The sequence below is a fragment of the Rattus norvegicus genome, chromosome 1 (assembly GCF_036323735.1).
Source record: "Rattus norvegicus strain BN/NHsdMcwi chromosome 1, GRCr8, whole genome shotgun sequence".
NCBI classification, from domain to species: Eukaryota; Metazoa; Chordata; class Mammalia; order Rodentia; family Muridae; genus Rattus; species Rattus norvegicus.
The window spans coordinates 43,179,940-43,200,218 of NC_086019.1; the positions used below are offsets into that span (position 1 = coordinate 43,179,940).

The following is a 20,279-nucleotide window of genomic DNA, read 5'->3' on the forward strand; positions in this document are numbered from 1 at the left end:
GTAGTAGAAAGAGATGCTCAAGGGATATATCCAAGAGTGTGAGTGTGGGGTTTTAAAGAACAGAGTCACTGGGGTACTATTTTATAGCAACACACAAACACATATACACACACACTCACACTCTCATACACACACTCACATACACACACTCACACACAGACACATACATACACATTCACTCACTCACACACTCACTCTCATTCACATATACACACTCACACACACTCACTCTCATTCACAATACACACACACTCTCACACACTCACACTCTCATACACAGACTCACACTCTCATACACACACTCACACACACACTCACTCTCATTCACATATACACACACACTCTCACGCACTCACATTCTCATACACACAGACTCACACTCTCATACACACACACACACACACACACACACACACACACACTGAGGGCCAGAGATGATAGATTTCTTCCCTAGCATATCAAGGCACTGGCTTCCCATCATTACAAGAAAATAAAAAGGAAGGGATAAGAAAAGTTTGGCTTCTGTGCTAGTGTGTAAGCATAGTGTGCTGGGGCTCACCCAAACTCTTCACTGTAGCTTCTGAAACAGAGTCTTAAATAACTAACAGACAAAGGAACGAATGCATGGACTTGTGCACACACTTCATATACAAGGGTCAATCTTTGGTGATAGAACATCATTTATCCCAAGAGGTCACCGAACCTTCTAGAACTCTCATCTTCTCCACCACAGAATCTCCATTTTCTGTATTTCTCCATCTCATAGTTCATACTCTGGAAGTCAAGTCATTGCTTTTGACTTGTACTGGGGATGGGGTGGGGGCAGTATGGAACTGAGCTCATGTTCACATGGCTTTGTCTTTTCCCCCAGCTCCCACAGAAGAATGGCCAGCTGTCTACTGTCAACGGCGTAGCTGAACAAGGAGATGTCCATGTCCAAGAGGAAAACCAGGAGGGGCAGGAGGAAGAAGTCGTTGATGAGGATGGTAAGCTGCCCTTGCAGGCCAGGCTGATTTTGGCAGGACATTGGAGACTGCACTTGTAGTGAACCGTGATCAGGGTTGCCACACACTGTCAACAGAAAACACTATTGTTCTGTAATGCCTCATGGTGCATGAATCCAAAGACACAGTCAGCTGGTCTCAAAAGGAGATGTTTAACACGCATTTTGGGTAGCCCCTGAACTCAGGAGTTGACCTCACACTCTCTTTTTTCAACGTTCTTCCCTGGAATTGTTTTCTTTAAAAAAAATCCTTGTCCCTCATTCTTGTGTGATGATGTCAGGTGTGGTTTCTTAGTAGAAAGACTAAGATGCTTGCTTTATAAGAGTGAGGGTCTAGGGGTTGGGGATTTAGCTCAGTGGTAGAGCGCTTGCCTAGGAAGCGCAAGGCCCTGGGTTCGGTCCCCAGCTCCGAAAAAAAGAACCAAAAAAAAAAGAGTGAGGGTCCAATACCTGGCCAACCTAAAAATGAAAGTGACAGTTCAGCATCACCCCAGGGGAGCCCGTGTCACACTCACAGATTTCCAGCATGTGCATTCATCTCTTTCCCTGAGCTGTGATCAGAGAAATCTTGTGGCATCTAGCTCTTGAGTACAGTGGGGTAACGGGCTGGTGCATCTTCAGCCAAAGTGTTGCTTCCATATTCATTCATGGGGCAGTGGTGTTGGGGTCATGGACCATTCAATTCAAGATATCAAGGAGCCATTGTGATACTTAGTGGGTACAGGTGACTGCCACTAAGGCTTCTAGTCTGAGTTCAATTCCCAGGACCCGCATGATCAAAGGAGACAAATGAAAAGTTGCTCTCTGACTTACACGCATGCATGCTTGAAACATACATGTATACATACACACATACGTGTAGTTTTAAAAGGTATATTCAACGTAGTAATTTGGCTCCTCTATGCCATATTAACAAGACACAGATGAAAGTGCTGGGCATAGCCTCTCTGGATGAGATCCTTTGAACACATGGAACCCGTTTCTCCCCTCCAATGCCCCACAGTGCTGTGTCAAGCCGGGAGCGGCTTTGAAGTTGGTGGGAAGAGCTGATCTTTATATATCACCACAGGCACCATATAAAGTTAGAAATGCATACATAGTCTCACAGTTGAAGTATTTCTCTGACCTCGTGTGAGACTTTCAAATAATACCCACCAGACAGCTGGCATGGACCCAAATCAAATTCCCAAGGCCAATCCTTTGTCCTCTCCACATTCATTTTTTAGTTGAATCAAACAGCGGCTGGTGCATCTGTATGTGTAAGTTTGTGTGTATACAGGTACATGTGTGCACAGGTACATGTGTGTATGGGTGGAAGCCTGAGAACAAGCTCAGACATCATTGCTCAGAAGCCATCTACTTCATTTTTTTTAAAGACAGAATCTCTCAGTGACCTGAAGCTTTTCAAAGGCTTGGCTAGTTGAGCAGCAATGTACAGGGATCTGCCTCTTCAGCACTGAGAGGACATGCTCACACCACAGCAGCCGGGCTGTCAGTGGGTTCTGGGGATCAGACTGCAGAACTTTACTGCCTGAGCCATCTCTGCAGCTCTCCGATGAATTATCATCATCATTATTATCATTATTATTATTATCATTATTATTATTATCATTATCATTGACTGCACTGGGTCACTGTGGCTCAGGTCCTTCAGGACCGTTTACCTGGGTTTCCTACGTCTGATTCTTCTCTACAGGGGACATGAGAAGGCAGTCAATAGAAGATTAATTTCAATAAAGCATAAGGCTAAGAAAAGGCTACTTGGTTAATACCTAAGACTTTTGCAAGAGATGGGTGCTGCTCAGAGTTTAGGTGAGCAACTCCCTGAGGTCAAGGGTAGCACTAACACCTGGGGACAGAAGAGAAAATGAGAGTCAGATATGTCACCATGAGGGCTAGGGGCTGAAGTTCAGTGTTCATTGCACTTGTCCATAGTGTGCAAGGCCCAGGTTTTATGCACAGCTCTGTAAGGAATGAGTTTTGTGGGGTTGTTGTTGTTGTTGTTGTTGGTTTGTTTGTTTTGTTTTGTTTTTTGTAGAACCAAGACCATCCAGAGCCAACACTTGATGTTTCCACTTCCTTGTAGATTCTAGGCAAGTGCCACTGTCTACTATTGCCTTAGTTAGACTTTCCATTGCTGTGAAGAGACATCTCGACCAGGGCAAAGCTTATAAATGAAAACATTTAAATGGGGCTGACTTACAGTTTCAGAGGTCTGGTCCATTATCATCATGGCGGGAAGCATGGTGGTGGTATAGGTAGACATGGTGCTGGAGAAAAAGCTGAGAGTTCTACATCTTCATTCAAAGGCAAGCAGAAGGAGACTTTGTCTTCCTCAGACAGCCGGGAAGAGGCTCTCTTCTTCTTGCACTGTGTGGAGCTTGAGCATAGTACCTCAAAGCCCATCCCCACAGTGATGCACTTCGTCTAACAAGGCCACACCTACTCCAACAAGGCCACACCTCCAGATAGTGCCACTTCCCATGGGCCAAGTTTATTCAAACCACCACAGCTGCCCTACCTTCGTCCTCCTTGTCAGTAAGCTAGGCACTGTTCCTGGAACTCAAACCTAGGTTATTAGAGCCCTAAACTGACAATTAACTACTGTACTCTCCCGATGCACATATAGAAGCTGCCTGGGAGAGAGTGTAGTTCCAGAAGTTTCTGTGAGCCTCATCTGCTGTCACTTGGGTTGTATGTGGCCCAGGATAGCTGAGAATGTGACTCAGCACAAGATCAAGCTTACTTAAAACATCTTGAGATTTTGTTTTTAACTTTTTTTTCTTTTCTTTTCTTTTCTCTTTTCTTTTCTTTCTTTCCTTCTTTTTTGTGACTTGATTTCTCAAATGTGAATTTTTTTTAGATGACAACATTGGGTTGTGATGTCAAAGCTCTGGACAGATCTGAATGAAAACCCAGACAGAAAAAACTGGGCCTAGATAAGAGGGACCCAAAATCATTGTGGTCTGGGGAGCATTTTATGGGTGTGTGTGGATGTGTACTCACACTCACTTATTTGTGAGTGTGCAGAAGTTTGAGCAGAGGACAACTTGCAGGAATTGGCTCTCTTTCTACCATGTTGGTTCTGGAGATTGAACTCAGGTTATCAGTTTTGGTGAGAGGCACGAGGACTGAGCTATCTTGCCCTGACCCTTCCTTTTAATTATTTAGTGTGTTGAGCACACATCACAGTGAACATGTGGAAAGCTGAGTGCACTCACAAGTTAGTTTTCACCTTTTATTGTATGAAACCCAGAGATTGTCTTGAAGCCGTCATTCTCAGCAGCAGGATCTTTTCTGTGTTTAGTATTGCAAGCTCATGAGTGATTTTTATATGTGGCCGAGCTGATATGTAAGCTAGATATTTGGAATCGGGGCCAGGCACACATCCTGGAGAGCATGGTATCCCTTGTGGCCTGTGCCTTGTCTCCTGGAGACTTCTTTGTAGTCTTCTTTCCCTCAGATGTGGTTTCTCAGACATCTCAGCACATGGCTAAGCACCACCTTCTATGAAAAGCCATTCAGTGCCCACCTGTGACTGTATTGCGTGGCTTCCCTGAGCAGATCAGGCAGTTGGTTAACCATGGCCATCTGGGAAGCCCAGGCACACACTGAATGCTCAGGGCTGGGATAGTGGAGAGAAACAGACTCTGTCCTTCAGAAGACCCTGAGAAAAGCCCAACTTCTGGGAAGGGTCACCATTCTCTGAGAGGGCAGTAGAGGCCACCATGGGACTCTCTTCCAGAGGCCCGTCCATAGGCAGAAGGGCTTGCTTGCTTTTATTTTTATCTTGTCTGCCTGGCCATCCTCATTCATCCTAATTCTTCAACATAACTTTCCTTTTGATATTAGTGGTATGCGTGTGTGTGTGTCTCTGTGTGTCTGTGTCTGTGTGTGTAGAAGTCAGAAGACAACTTGTGGGAGTTGGTTCTACCTTAGGATTTCTAGCGATTAAACATGGATCATCAGGCTTTATGACAGGGACCTTCTTTACCCCTGAGGTATCTCATTGGCCTGTTAGATGCATTTAGGAAACATTGTATGTATGTGCTCGTGCACATGCGTGCATTCGGAGGTCAGGGGAGAGCGTCTTGCCCCCTCCCCACACTTTGTTCTAAGTGACTGGATCCCTCACAACAGCAGAAGTCCATGGTTTTCACCAACCAGCTTCTATCTGGAGACAGGAGATCTGGAGACAGGAAAATACCAGTTTCCAACCCCCACCTCCAAAGCTGGGGTTGCATTACTTCACAGCTCAGCCTGGCTTTCACTTGGGTCTGGGGGGATTCAAATTCACATCCTCTGCCTTCCACTGCAAGTGGTTTTGTTTACCCTCTGATTCTAGGAACAGTCTTTCTGAATGGCTACTTTAAAAGAACAGGTGCTATTTACAAGGCTGTGGGTGGAGTTCAGCAATGAAAAGAACGTCTGCCCTGCGTGTCTGAGGCTCTGGGATTTACTCCCAGCACCACCAAAGAACAGAAGCGAAATGACATGTGGGTATGGTAATTTATACCTGTCTATAATCCCAGAATTTGGGAGGCTGAGACAGAAGGATTGCATCAAAGGTCAAGGCCAGCCTGGGCTACATAGTGATTCCAAGGCCAGTCTGGGCCACAAAGTGAGTCCCAGGGTACTTCTGATATTAATTTTCTGTGTTTTATCTCACTGTTGTGCTAAAATAGCTGACAAGAGCAGTTTCAGACAGGGTTTACTGTGGCTCACAGTTCAAAACACAGTCCTACAGCAGACAGGTTCTGTCATCAAGAGGTTGAGGTGGCTGCTCACAGAGCATCTGCGGTTAGGAAGCAGAGAGCAATGAACACAGTGCTCATCTAGCTTTTCCTTTTAGTGCAGCGCAGAATCCAAGCCCAGAAAGTGGTTCCCACTATTAGGGTTGGTTATAGGGATGCCTGGAGGATAGTCTCCAAGGTAAGTCTAGCCCCTGCCAACCTGACCCTCACAACTCAGGAAGTCACTGACATCATTTTTTGACAGACAAAAGAAAATTTTCCAATTATGACTTGCTTGTCTTTTCTGAAATTAAGAAATAATGGTATTTCAGGAATTTTAGAATCTTTTTTTCTTGGGTGCTTTCAGCCCTCACACCCTACCTCCTGGCTTTGAAATTTTCTTTAAGTGACAGAAGTAAACTGAAAAATCAAATATATATGTGGGGGAAACAGTAAAGGGTTGTGTAATCTCAGAGCAAAATTTTTAAAGTGTTTACTTTGTGTGTGTGTGTGTGTGTGTGTGTGTGTGTGTGTGTGCGCGCACGCATATTCATAGAGATCAGAAGACAATTTTTTTGTGCTAGTTCTTGCCTTCTCCCTTGTTTTGAGGCAGAGTCTTTTGCTTTTGCTGCTCCACTGCATCCTCTGAGCTATCCCCAACCATCTGGGCGCATCTCCTGCCTCAGCCTCTCCTTACATCTGTAGGAATGCTGGGATTACAGAAGGCCATTACCACATCTGCCTTTCTTTCTCATGGCTTCCAGAGGTAGACCTTAGGTCCTCAAGCTTGTGTGGTGAACTCTTTTACCCACTGAGACACAGTGCCAGTCCCAGGGACAAATTTAGACCATACCTCTTCATGGATAACGGCAAACATTTACGTATAATGAAAAAAACGTCACTGCTATTTCTTTTCTGTTCCAGAGTCAGTCTCTGCATTCGCTTCTGGTGCTTAAGCACCCCAATTTATCTTTTTATTAAAATTGCTTGGCTTTCTCTCTCTGAGCATCTTTTATAACTGTTCCTCAAACAGATAAGGAAATCTTAACATCCTATTTCTGTAGATGCTACTATAACCCGTTGCTAAATGAAATGTCTAAAGAACCTCATATGAGTAATCCAGCCCTGTCTCAGTTCCGAATACATTTGGATGTTTCCTTCACAAGGCAGGGATTTCCGGGTGTTTCTGAGGTTTGCAGAGTCTGTGTAGCACAAATGACATTTCTATCATTCCGGTCACATTTGTGTGAGTAAAAGAACAGTGGTGCTCTGTCCTTGTTTTCAATTATTTTATTCACATAGGTATTACACCGTTGCACACCCAGAGCAGTTGACACCAGCAGCAGCGGCAGTGAGGTTCGTCCTTCCCTGCTTTGTGGTTGGTACTTGTTCCTGTGGTGGTCATCCGCTTTGAAATTATTACCTGGGTGAACCAGTGAGCGTCCTGTTCATCCGAGAACAGTGAAGAGGCTGAATGCAGGGAATGAGTCCCATTACACTGGCTGAGCATGATGCCCATCCGTGAGGGCATTGGTTAAAGCTGAGGTGTCTAGAGAGTCTGGTTCTCAGTTTCGCAGTGACCCACTTTGCTAAACCTCAACGCTATCCCTCAGGTATAAGCATAAGTGGAGGACTCGTGACTCAAGTATTTAATGGCTGAATTTGCTGCATTGTGGAGAATACCCTTTGCTAATGGTGCTTCTATTGACACTTGTTTTATTGACTCTGAACCTTCCCATTCCTAATGCTGAGTACCTTTGGGATAGGGAAAGACCAATGATAACCTGGAGAATTACCTTCCTCCCTGTTGAGCCTGTTCCTTTACAGATAACCTACTCTAGAATCGAAAGTAATCCTTCTTCCTTGTTTGGGGTGCATAATAACTTGGTCTGGAGAGTAGGTATTCTAAGACCTGTCCTTGCTCCTAGGAAACAAAGACTCACACACACACACACACACACACACACACACACACACACACACACACACACACACACACACTTGCTTTTTCCCTACTCGGCAGAAATATTTTATGATTTTGGCCTCCTTTTCTGTTTTAAAGTGTGACCTAATCTTGTGTATTTTTAGGAAGAGCTGCCTGCCATCCCGCCATTAGCCTCCATTCTGCCTCTGTTCACCTTGGTACCAGTTGTTAACCTCTGGCATCTGATGTCTCTCTCTTACCTCCTCCTTGATAGAGAGTAGAGCCAGGGATGGGGGCCTGGTAAAGGAAGAGTTCATGGCAGCTCCATTCCTGTGGCTCAATGTCAACCCGTTTTGCTTTAGTTCTGTTGGACTCTGCCTATGTAGCCCGGGATGGCCTCAAGCTCATGGTAGTCTTCCTGCCTCTTCCTGGCAATGCTGGTCTTACAGGTGCATGCACCATGCACCAACTGCAAGACTTTTATGGGTCTGGCCACACTTCCTTTTGTTGCATGGGTGGTGACAAAGCTAGATCCCTTTCAGAGCATACAGCTGGCCCTCAGGTCTTTACTGCTGGTTGGCATCTGGTATTGTCTGGTAACATACAATACCATCCTGACCTATCCAGGAGTGAACTAAGATTCCTAGAAATGTTCTGTAGACACAGGAGCACTTCCTCCCTATAGCACACAGGAGCACCTCCTCCCTACAGCACGCGGGAGCACATCCTCTCTATAGAACACAGATACAAACGTTGTATGGCATTTTCTCAAGCTCCATCCCGTGTTGTTGATGTTGTGGAAACTGTAGAGCACTAAAGTGAACTAAGCCTTGAACTCAGGGGAAAGTCCTTAGGTGTGCAATCTTTGGAACCTATTTAGATTCACTCCTGCTGGTGTTGGAATAGCCCAGGTAATCCTCCTGCCTTCGCTTCCCAGGTGCTGAGATTACAGGTGCATGCCACTGACTCTGCTTCTTTCTCTTAATTACACACATGTACGCACACACGCAAGCACATGACCTTCATATGGATGCATACCCGTGTATCTGTGGAGTCAATTTCTATCTGTAAAACGAGCATCCTCTGAAGCCTGAATCATCGGTATTATATATAATTGGATTAAAAGGTCTGTGAGGGGACATTTTATTCAATACCATCTTGCCTCAGAGTCATCTGGGTATGAAGAACAAGGTTAATAATGGCTTTATAAATAAATGTCGCCACAAAGTGTCATGTGGATCTCTGGTGTGTTAGTTCTGCTGAGTTCCTGGAAGATTGGGACCAAGAAAGAAGAGTGGATGGGAATGATGTGGACAGCAGACTAATTCTAGAAGTGTCAGCTACGGAATGCTATGGTTTTATTATACGGTTCTGCTCACCACTCCATTTAGAGCCATGCTCTGTGTGAGGGTGTTGTAGGGGTCAGTACAGCAAGTGTCTGGGTGATTTTCTGCCACAGTGAAGGAATATCCAAGGAAGTTAACTGACCAAGAGAAAAAAAAAAGCATTTTGGGTTCCTGCTTTATAGACTTCAGTCCAAGGCTGGGCATCCACTGCTTTGGGTCTCGGATAGGTAGGTTTGCCAAATAGTCAGGACCAGAATTCATGAAGGAATGAGATGCTCATCTCCTGGGAAATAAAAGGAACAGGGAGGGGGTTCTCTTAATCCATTCAGGGAGTATATCCCCAATAGCTTAAGGTCCTCCCAGTACAATCCTACTCCTAAAGGCCCATGGCACCTCCCAATAACACCACCCTGGGGAGTGTTCAACATCCCAACCACAGCAGTTAGGCAAAGAAAATGTATTCTCGTGGCTTAGAATTCAGCCTCTGGGCAGGCAAGATGGTTGAGCAGGTAAAGGCAATTGCCACACGAGCCTGGAAACCTGAGTTTGATTCCCCGGAGCTGACATAGACAGTGAGGGAGAGAACTGACTCTACAACATTGTCTTCCACATTGCAAAGCCACACATGAACATAGGAAACATGCAGACACATACAGTCAATACATGACAATTTAAAATTGTTTTTCAGTTGAGGCCAGCTTGGTGTATGTACACAGTGAGTTTCAAGTCACCCAGGTCTCATAAACAAACAGACATTTCCCCCCTTCGTGCTTATACTTTTGAGTTTTCCCAGATCGCTATTGCTCGTCTAATGTCTGTATAGGGTACATTGTTTGTTATTCATGTGACTGCTGGGATTAAAATTACACCTCTCTCTCTCTCTCTCTCTCTCTCTCTCTCTCTCTCTGTGTGTGTGTGTGTGTGTGTGTGTGTGTGTGTGTGTCTTTTGGCTGCTATCTTGCCTTCCAGCTTTAATGTATCTTAACATGGGTGTGTGTCATGTTTAGAAAAGCGCCAAGCATGTGGTCATCACCTCACTGTACAAGTGAGTCTGCTGGGGCAGCTAGAACAAAACTCTAGACCACATGACATTTATCATTCTCATAGTCTGAGTGGTTTCAATGACTCCTGAGGCCTCTCCTTGGCTTGTAGATGATCGCTTTCTTGCTATCCCTACACTGCCCTTCCTACATTCCTGGATGTCTTTAATTGTCCAAATTTCTTCTCATGAGGATGCCAGATGGTTTGGGTTAGAGCCCACCTTAAGTGACCTCTTGTTTCAACTCTTTGTTTAGCTCTTTTTATTTTATATTTTACTTTATTTTATTTTTAAAGACTCCCAGAGATGCCCATGCTAACCTTGGACTTGTTCTCTAGCCCAGGCTCGTCTTGGATTCTCTAGGCAGGGCTACCATACTGGGCTCAATTGGCTATGTAAAGGCCTTTTCTCTTCAGAGCCTAGGTCTGTGACTCAGTTGTGGTGTTTACCTAGTGCATGGGCCCTCTCCCTAGATCTACATTAAATTGGGGTGCAGTGGCACAGGAGATAAAGAAAAGGGGGTCAGAAGATCAAGGTCACCCACAGCCACATTAACCCATTCAGGGCCAACTTACAAGGTGAGAGAGACCTTGTCTCTAAAAACGAAGGGTGGGGAGGAAGGAGCAGCTCTGTCCCACGAGGTGCCAGGTGGCAGGAGGGCAGTTAGCCTAGCACACCATCCCTGTGGGTGCTAGATTGGAAAGTCAAATTTGGGACCAAGAAAACTCAGTAGAAGAGAGTTACAGGGCTGGTGTGCTGGTCCCTGCCTGCTGTAGCTGCTGCTTCTGGGGAGTTTTTTTCCATAAAAGGAGGCCTGAAAAATCTGCCTGTCTCCAGGGCTGGCTTCCATGCTCTGCATAGCAAACTCACCTCCCTTCCCGAGGGCAGTCCTCTAAGTATTTGCAAACATCAATCATCTCCCTCTTTCATCTTCCCTAATATCTCCTGAGAAAAAAAGCTGCCTCGCATTAAAAAAAAACCTGCCAGGACCTATGTATATTTCCAAGAGGAATGTGCTTTGTGGAAGCCTGCCAAAACTAACTGGATCTCACCATTACTGGTTCTCATTTCTAAGTTTATTTCTCACTCTCTTTTAAAATGTAAAAATAAAGCCAGGCATGGGGCTTTGTGTCTGCAACCCCTAGCACTTTGAGGTAAATTGGGTCAAGGTCCTGATCTGCTATATACTGAGTTCAAGGCTAACCTGGGATACACAAGACCCTATTTGTGGTCGTTTGAATATGCTTGGCCCATGAAGTAGCACTATTAGGAGGGGTGGCCTTGTTGGAGTGGGTGTGTCACTGTGGGTGTGGACTTTAATATTCTTGGCTGGCTGCCTGGAAGTCAGTCTTCTCCTACTGGCTTCCAGATGAAGATGTAGAACTCTCAACTCTGTCTGTACCATGCCAGCCTGGACTCTGCTGTGCTCACACCTTGATGTTAATGAACTGAACCTTTGAACCTGAAGGCCAGCCCCAATTAAAGGTTATCTAAGAGTTGCCTAAGTCATGGTGTCTGTTCTCAGCAGAAAAAAACCCTAACTAAGACACTATTCAAAAACTAAACAAACAAAAGGACTGGGGAGATAGCTCAGTTGGTAAGCATGCTTGTAAACTTCAGTACAATCCCCCAGAACCTATATTTAAAGAGCCAAGTGTGGTATGGAACATGTTTATAATCCTGATGCTGGGGAGGCCAAGGTTATAAGGGTCCCTGGGGCTTGGTGGCCAGCCAGTCTACCCTTCTTGGTGTGTTCTAGGACAGTGAGAGACCGTGCCTCTTAAATTTATATATATATATATATTATTTCAGGTATATGGGTATTTTGCCCACATGTCTGTGTACCATGTGGGTGCTGAGAACTGAACCCAGGTCCTCTGCAAAAGCAGCCAGTGTTCCTAATTGCTGAGCCATCTCTCCAGCCCCACATATGGCAATTAAAAAAATGTTATTGTTATTATATTCAGTCTCTCTCTCTCTCTCTCTCTCTCTCTCTCTCTCTCTCTCTCTCTCTCTGTGTGTGTGTGTGTGTGTGTGTGTGTGTGTGTGTGTGTGTGTGTGTGTGTGTGGTGTCAGAAGGCAATTTACAGCAGTCAGGTCTCTACCAAGTGGGTTAAACAAAATATTCTCCAAATCAGTCAAGAGTCTCCAGCGTCCTGAAGGAAGGCCCTCACCAGGTCCTTACAATGATACAATGTTAACTCCAGACATCTGGCCTTCAGTGGAGAGAAATGAACCCTCATTGTCTGGGAGCTCTATGCCAGGGTTCTGATGCTTTCTGTTGTTGCCCGAGCCGACTGAGATACTCAGCGAGTGAACTTTTAAAGAAGTGTATCGTTTCATCGTGATTGTCAAATCTTGGTTCCAAGTGTTCCCTGGCTGAGTTAATTTCCGCCCAGTGTGTTCAGACACACTGGGATTCCGTCAGGGTCAGCATGATGGATACACTGCTGTCTAACCTGTCGTTCTCCAGACCTAATCCCTCGTGTGCTTCCGCGAGACAGCAGCCTCCTGAAGCTCACAGAAAAGAATTTCCAGGATCCATTTCCACTTGATAAGCTGTCAGCTAGAAATCCAGGCAGCTCACCTGGGGGAAGTTCATTTTCCACTTGTCTCAGTCACTGCTCTGTTGCTGTGCAGAGACAGTATGACCACTGCAACTCTTATAAAAAAAGAAAACATGTAACTGGGGGCTCGCTTACAGTGTCAGAGGCTTAGCCAGTTGTAGTCGTGGGAGGGGCATGGAGGGGCTGTGGTGGCATTGACCCTGGTGTCATGGAGAATGGGTGAGTGTCATGTATGGAATCACCATTATTTCTTCTGAGTCTGTAGCTTCCAATTGTCCCTCCTCCCCACTCCTCTTGACTAAGACTTGAGGGAAATGGATAGGGGCTCTGCGAGTCAAGTGCTTGCTATGCATGCACTCACGAGAAGCACAACTGGGGTCTCCAGCCCCGACATAAAAGCTGGGAATTGTGACTCTTGTCTACAACCCCAGCATGCGAAGGATAGAGGCAGACAGGTCCAGAGATTTTGCTAGCCAGACAGTCCGACTGAAGTGACAGGCTCCTAGGTCCTTGAGAGGCTCTGTCTTAGAATTAAGGTGGAGAACAGTAAAGACAGCAGACATTCACCTCTGTTCTCCACGTGAACACGCATAGATGTGCTCATGCACGGGTAGGTGCACGTACATACACAAACCCATACAGAACACACAATAGCACACCAAACATAATTTCTAAAGACACACAGCATTTGGGTCTCCATCAAAAAATATACCATTTATTTTCCAGTTTTGCTCTGAATAAGTAGGTGTGGGGGTTGGTTTACACCTTTAAGTACTCAGGAGGCAGGGACAAGTGGATCTGTGTGAGCTACAGGTGTTTTGTTGGCTGTCTGATGTAGGAGCTGGCAACAAAGTTCAGGTCCTCTGAAGGAGCAGCAGGCACTCAACTGCTGGTCCATCCTCTAGCCCTCCTTCAAATTGGGCTTTGACTTTTCATTTTCCTCCATGCCTTTTTTTTTTTTTTTGGTTCTTTTTTTCGGAGCTGGGGACCGAACCCAGGGCCTTGCGCTTCCTAGGCAAGCGCTCTACCACTGAGCTAAATCCCCAACCCCTCCTCCATGCCTTTTAAGTGTTTTAAAATTTCATGCTCTCTAGATTGTTTATTTGGATATTTAAAACTTAAATAACCATATCTGTGTTAACATATCCAATGCATCTGGACCATGAAATTCAGTTAGCTAGTGTGCTCTTGCCACATAGGGCAGAGACCTGAATGCCCAGAGCCCAGTAGAACCAGCTATCCTGCTGATAACTCGCCGGTATCTTTCAGATATTCAGTATAGCCTTTAATCCTTGCACTCAAGATGCAGAGACAGGCTAATCCCTGAGTTCTAGGTCAGCCTGGTCTACAGAGCAAGTTCCAGGACAGCCAGGGCTACACAGAGAGACCCAGTCTAATATTAGGTATACATAGTGCATCCTCTGGAGCTGCAGATCTAATCAGCCAACCATAGGATCAACTAGCCTTGGATCAAACAATCTCTGTGTGTGTGTGTGTGTGTGTGTGTGTGTGTGTGTGTGTGTCGCTCACATGTGTGTGCACGCTAGGCTAGGATACTCTGAACATGTAGACATTTTCCCTACTTTATTGCTAAGTAATACAGGATGGCTACTGTTACCCTGGAATTATTTGCATTCTATTGGGTGTTACGAATAATCTAGGAGTGATTTGAAATTTACTGTTGAGATCCAGGCACGGGGACTCACATATCTGTTATCCCAGCATTGTAGAAGCCAAAACAGGAAAGTTGAGATGTGAGGCTAACCTGAGCTGTACATAGTAAGACCCTGTCTCAAAACCAACCAAACAAAAACACACCAACAGCCAGATAGAGTTGTGCTTGCATGTTAATTCCAGCACTTAGGAGCTAGAGATGGGAAAATAAGGAATTCAAGGTCAGCCTGGGATATATAAGACACTATCTCAGAACAGACAAACAAGAAATCAAGAAAGGTCAGTGTGCATTCATTTGCAATTGTCAATAGGCCTTTGCAGTGTGCATCGTCCAGTGCAAGACCATGCTGCATAAACAGAGTCCAAAGATGCTCGGCCACTGGGCAATATCCCAAAGCATCTTGGGAACCTTTTGCTGCTCCGGAACAACAGTGTGCCCTAGACCACAAAGTTCACAGTCAATACTAGCAGGAACTGACCCCCCCCCCCAGGATGAGATTTCTCAGCAAGTCACAGGCTTATGGGGGGTATGTCCATGTCCATCCATGATCTGCCTCCCCTCACTCTGGTTTTCTTTAGCTGTGTTATGACTGTGTGTCATTTTTCCCCCCATGGTGACAAAATTTTATTATCTTAGTTTTTTGTGGGTTGGGGTTGAGATTTAGTCTTGTTAGACAGCCCTTAAACTCTGAGCTACCCCTCCAGCCCCCACAAACCCCGTTTTAATCACCACTATTTCCTTATACAGAACCACTAATCTTGTTTAAGCCTGTCAGTTGGTAGGCACACTAAAGTTGTCTTTTTTTTTTTTTTCCAGAGCTAGGGACGGAACCCAGGGCCTTGCGCTTGCTAGGCAATCGCTCTACCACTGAGCTAAATCCCCAACCCTAAGAGTTGTTTTTAGAGATAGAACGGCACCTAATGACACTCCGAGTGGTCCTGTACAGGTTATCCTCTGACTGTGTGTTCCCATTGCTCTTGGATATGTATCTGTTGCCGGCATCCAGCAGCTGTGTCAGGCTGTGGGGAAAGTCTCAGACACTCTCCACATTAGCAGCAGCTTCTCCGTGTTATTGCTGTCATTTGGTGATTAGCATCCTGGTGGGTGTGAAGTGGCTTGCATATTTATAATGGAAAATGGTGTTGATCTTTTCATCAAGTTACTGACATTTATCTCAGGTTTTTTTTTTTTTTTAATTCAAACAAACAAACAAAAACCACTTTTCTTTTGCTCAGCCTTGCTTTCATTCAAGCACTTAGGAGGCAGAGGCAGTCAGGTCTCTGAGTTGGAGGCCAGACTGGTCTACAGAGCAAGTTCCAAGACAGCCAGGGCTACACAAAGAAGCCCTGTCTCAACAAAACAGAACAAACCAAACAAACGATAAAACCTTTTGAGATTTTCTTTATTTTCATTTTTGGTGTGTGTTTGCCTTAATGTATGTCTGTGGCTGCCTTGCCAGAGAAGGCTTGAAGATGAGTCTGGAGTTACAGATGGTCGTGAGCCACTATCTAGGTTCTGGAATTGGACCTTGGTCCTTCCAACCCCTGAGCCATCTCAACCGACTCTTTTCAAATGATGTGTATATTAGTGGATATGTGCATATGTGAGTGTGGGGTTTCTCCCAAGTCCAGAAGAGGGCACCAGATCCCTTGGAGTTGGAATTACGGTTGTTATGAGCCACCTAGGAAGGGTACTGGAAACCCAACCCCCATCGTGGGTCCGCTGCAAGAGCAGCACCCTCTTTTAAGATTATTGTATGTATGTATGTATGTATGTATGTATGTATGTATGTATGTGTGCTGTTGCTATCTTTAGACACACCAGAAGAGAAGAGGCATCAGATCTCATTACAGATGGTTGTGAGACACCATATGGTTGCTGGGAATTGAACTCAGGACCCCTGGAAGAACAGTTAGTGTTCTTAACCACTGAGCCATCTCCCCAGCCCCCCCCCCTTTAAGATCTATTTATTTATTTTTTTTAAATATGTATTTATTTATTTCATGTATATGAATACACTCAGATCCCATTACAGATGGTTGTGAACCACCATGTGGTTGCTGGGAATTGAACTCAGGACCTCTGGAAGAGCAGTCAGTGCTCTTAACCACTGAGCCATCACTCCAGCCCTATTTATTTATTTTTTGAATGTGTAGCGCCCTCCTTTAATGGCTCAACTATGATCTCACTAGCCCCCGCATTTTTATCTTTTGTCTGTTTCTTTCTTTGTTTGCTCATTTGAAACATGGTCAGATAGCTTAGCTGCCCGGAGGATAACCTTGAACTCCTGATCTTTCTACCACCTTAGTGCTGCTATTACAGGTGTGTGCTATTGTTCCATCTCTGTATGTCTTCTTTAGCCAAATATCTACTGTACTCAGATCACTTGTCCATTAACTTTATTTTTTATTTTTGAGACAGGGTTTCATGTAACCCAGGCTGGCCTCAAAGTCATTATGTAGCTGAGGCTAACCTTGAACTATTGATCTGCTTCTGTCCTCAGTGATAGAATTACATGTGTACACCATCCCTGGCTGCCCCCTTTCCTTTCTGAGACTGTGTTATTACAAAGTTCTTAAGATGTCCCTGGAAATTCTTCCTCGTGTGTGATGTCTGTACTATCATTTCTGGTTAGCTTCTCTGCCTCTCCTTTGCTGTCCTGGGCCTCGGAACATGAACTGTAAGTAACAGTGGGTATAAGGAACCCACCATGATTCCCTGAGTCATGCTTTCCAGACACTGCCCCAGGACGTTGCTTCTCTGTTCAACAGTGGGGATTCCCCATTCTTTTCATAGGCTAGCTCTATCCCCCACCCCTAGTGTGGTTGCCACTCACAACTGAGAGTCCTAAGGCCATAGTATCTGATTGGCCCCCAGTGGGTTTCAGCACAACAAAACTGAAACATTACCTTGGCAAATGCTTGTTCATTAAATCATGCAGATTTAAGAAAACAAACACCCCCCCACACACACACCCATCTTCCACCAAGTGATGGGCATATATCATCTGGTCATTTTTGCTTTGGGTGGTGATGCCTGGCTCCAAAACTTCTCATTTAACAGGGAGAGGTGGCAAAGGAAAGTCGTCTGCATTTGCAGTGACCCTTGTGTCTGACCTTCCCTTCTGCGTTTGTCCTGATTGATGGTTTTCCATTTTAAGGCCAGCCCCAGAGGAACTCGCTGGCAGCCGTGATACATACTCCCTGGCCTTCATCGCTCCGTGAGATAGTGATCCTAGAACTGTGTGCTGGGAGAGTCAGCCCCTAGCACAGCATCCATGGCTCTGACTTCGAAGTGTTAGTGATGCAGTTAATGTTAACCCTAATTCACAGAGGAGCAGAGTGACAGCTTTCTACAACTGAGTGCTGGGAAGTGAGTCTGTATTCTTAGTTCCCTGGGGCTTCAGGGATCCTGGGACACTCTGGGGACCTGTCTAGTTTAACGCGGACTGTTGACGCTGCATCTCGGGGCTTCTTATCCATGATCTACACAGTGGTAATAGATGGTGGGAAGAGAAGGCTGTCTGAAATCCCACCTACTGGGAATGCAGAGGGCAAATGTCTGCTCCCAGATCTTAACCAATCAGGATAAGACCCATTGCCTGGCTTACCTAGACTCACAGCCAGGTTGGGTGTTGGCTGGAATCTGTGTAAAGCTGGTCTGTGGAACATTGATTCCCCGGGAGGAGTTGGCCCTTCTTTCTTTCTGGGCCAGAATGTGGTGCGTTGCGCCCTCTGGTGGCAAGATCCAGCAACCATAGTCAATATCTGACCAAAATCTTTGATTCCCCACTCCCCATTTTTTTTTTTGGTTCTTTTTTTTTCCGGAGCTGGGGACCGAACCCAGGGCCTTGCGCTTCCTAGGCAAGCGCTCTACCACTGAGCTAAATCCCCAACCCCCCCCCCCACTCCCCATTTTTATGTCCCCTTGTCTTTGCCCACTCTTTTCCGTACCGATCTCCCCGCTCCAATTCTCTAAGTAGTCATGAACAAGGCCTTTAGATACGAGGAAAAGAGCAACAATAAAACCTTTTATTTTGGGGTGGGGAGAAGTTTTTCTGCTCCAACGGGCTGGTGCCTAACGCTCATTTATTATTTGTGTATTTGTAGAGAAACAACCTCAAGATTAACGGAAAAGAAGTACTGGGCTGCCTGAATTTTTAATACAGCTGTTTTATTACGTACTTGTACGTTAGAGGCAGGATTATGTTGGTGAAGTTTCGACCAAATGTTCAACTCATTTCTAGCAGACCCAAGTGCCAGATAGTTCTGCTTTTTAAAAAGTTGTCTTGGCTAAATGCTGAAGACAGTTCGCTTTGTGACAACCCTTTGCAAAAGGCCTGGGAAACCGGACCGCAGAGAGTTGTGGGTCTTTACGCTGGCCAGCATGTAGGAAACGGTTGTTAACATATAGAATACCATGGGCTTTAAAAAGGAAATGCCTGTTTTGCACCTCATCCACCTTTAAGTCAACTGAAGGACACAGAACCCGGCGTTAAAAAAATCGAAAAATTTAATATCTGTGCAGTTAATGCCTTTACATAGTTTTAAAAGTTTGCAATGCAGGAGTCAGTGCCAGGAATGAAATCACCGCTTGGATCAAATATTGATGCTCGCGGTCTGCCTCACCCCAGAGACTTAAAGACTTCCTCCTGGGTCGCTACAGACCAGGCACAGAGACCAGCCTTGTAAAATAGGGCACGTGACTGCCCCCCGGTGGTGCAGCCAAGTCCGGACAGAGGTGTGGGCTGGCTAGCTGTGGGTGGGTCCTGGGGCGTGGGCGGGACTCTCCTATAATTAGCTGGAGAAGCGCTTCACCAGCGCCCAGTGCTGCACCTCTAGGGCAGGAGAGGCTCTTTGATGCTCTGAGGATAGTTAGGACTGCGTTCCTTCTGATCACTTCGATACCTCACTGGGTTAGCCGGGAGGAGACAGAGGAGAAGGAGACTTCTTGCTGTAGGGACCCGAAGACTGTTGTTAAATATGCTGGGGACCATTACCATCACAGGTAAGACTTGGCTCTCCCTTGGTGACTTTTTCTTCCTGCTCATGTGACTCTGGAAGAAGAGTCTCAAGAGGTGAGCCGCGTGGCTGGAATTTTATTGGCTTTTAATGATCTCTCCCTGCACTTTCACCAGAAGAGCATTCATTCCATAGTCTCTCAGGAACCAGTGAACCCCACGTTTTTAGCCAAAATCTTCCTGGAAGCGCTCACCGGACACAGCATCTGGTTAGGAGTCATATCCTTTCCTCTTGGAAAAGTGGGGACTGGGACTGTGCCGTTGAGGCGTCACAGCAGCTAGCTAAGTTGAATCGGTGTCACACTCGCCGTGGGTAACCTGCCCTAGTCTAATTTTAAAAGTTCCTACGTCTGAGAAATTGCAAGTGTTTGGCGCTTCCTAGAGCTCGTTAATAAGAACGTTGAGTGAAGTCGTGTATCAGACTAATATTTTAGTTTAATTCTGGCATACATGGTTGGTATTAGGAAAGCCGTAATTACTAAATCTACAGCGAGAACTGCCATTTAAGTGTTAGTAAAAAAAAAAAAAAGTTTTTTCCTATGCTTGTTTTCTAGGAATCTACTTGTGTGAATTGTAATGTAATGCCTACTTCTAGAAAGTGGGTTGCCCACGCCAGGCTTTTAGAATGCATTTGCAAATCCACTAACTTGGTACTTGATAGTCTTGGCTAGTTTTCCCGAGGCTGGGCCGTTTAGGAAACTGTGTGTTTATGTTTGCTTTCCCTTTTGCTCCCTCAGAAAATTAAACTCCACTTGCTAACTTACATTTATAAAAATGGCACAGATTTAAATATTTGAGACTAATGCTGCCAAATCTGTTGTCTCAAAGTGGGGCATAGACTTTCCAGGGCTTCCGTACTTTTTTCTGTATCTGCTCCCCGAAAGCCGAGTCTCCCTGTGGAATTTTAAATGCCTTCAAAAGTTGAGCAGAGCTAAAAATATCTCTTACTTCCTATAGTTTAGTTTGTTTACA

General features: G+C 45.3%; 1 protein-coding gene across 2 annotated transcripts in view; it reads left to right on the plus strand.

The window, feature by feature from the left end:
- Akap12 (A-kinase anchoring protein 12) overlaps positions 1-20,279 on the plus strand; it is an 89,731-nt gene that overhangs the window by 44,425 nt on the left and 25,027 nt on the right. Inside the window, exon 2 of one of the 2 annotated variants that reach the window (NM_057103.2) lies at positions 872-986. In NM_057103.2, coding sequence (NP_476444.2) covers positions 872-986 — 115 coding nt within the window. Of the gene's footprint in view, positions 1-871; positions 987-19,102; positions 19,295-20,279 lie in introns of those variants that run through there. The other variant, NM_001033653.1, reaches the window with a different exon arrangement.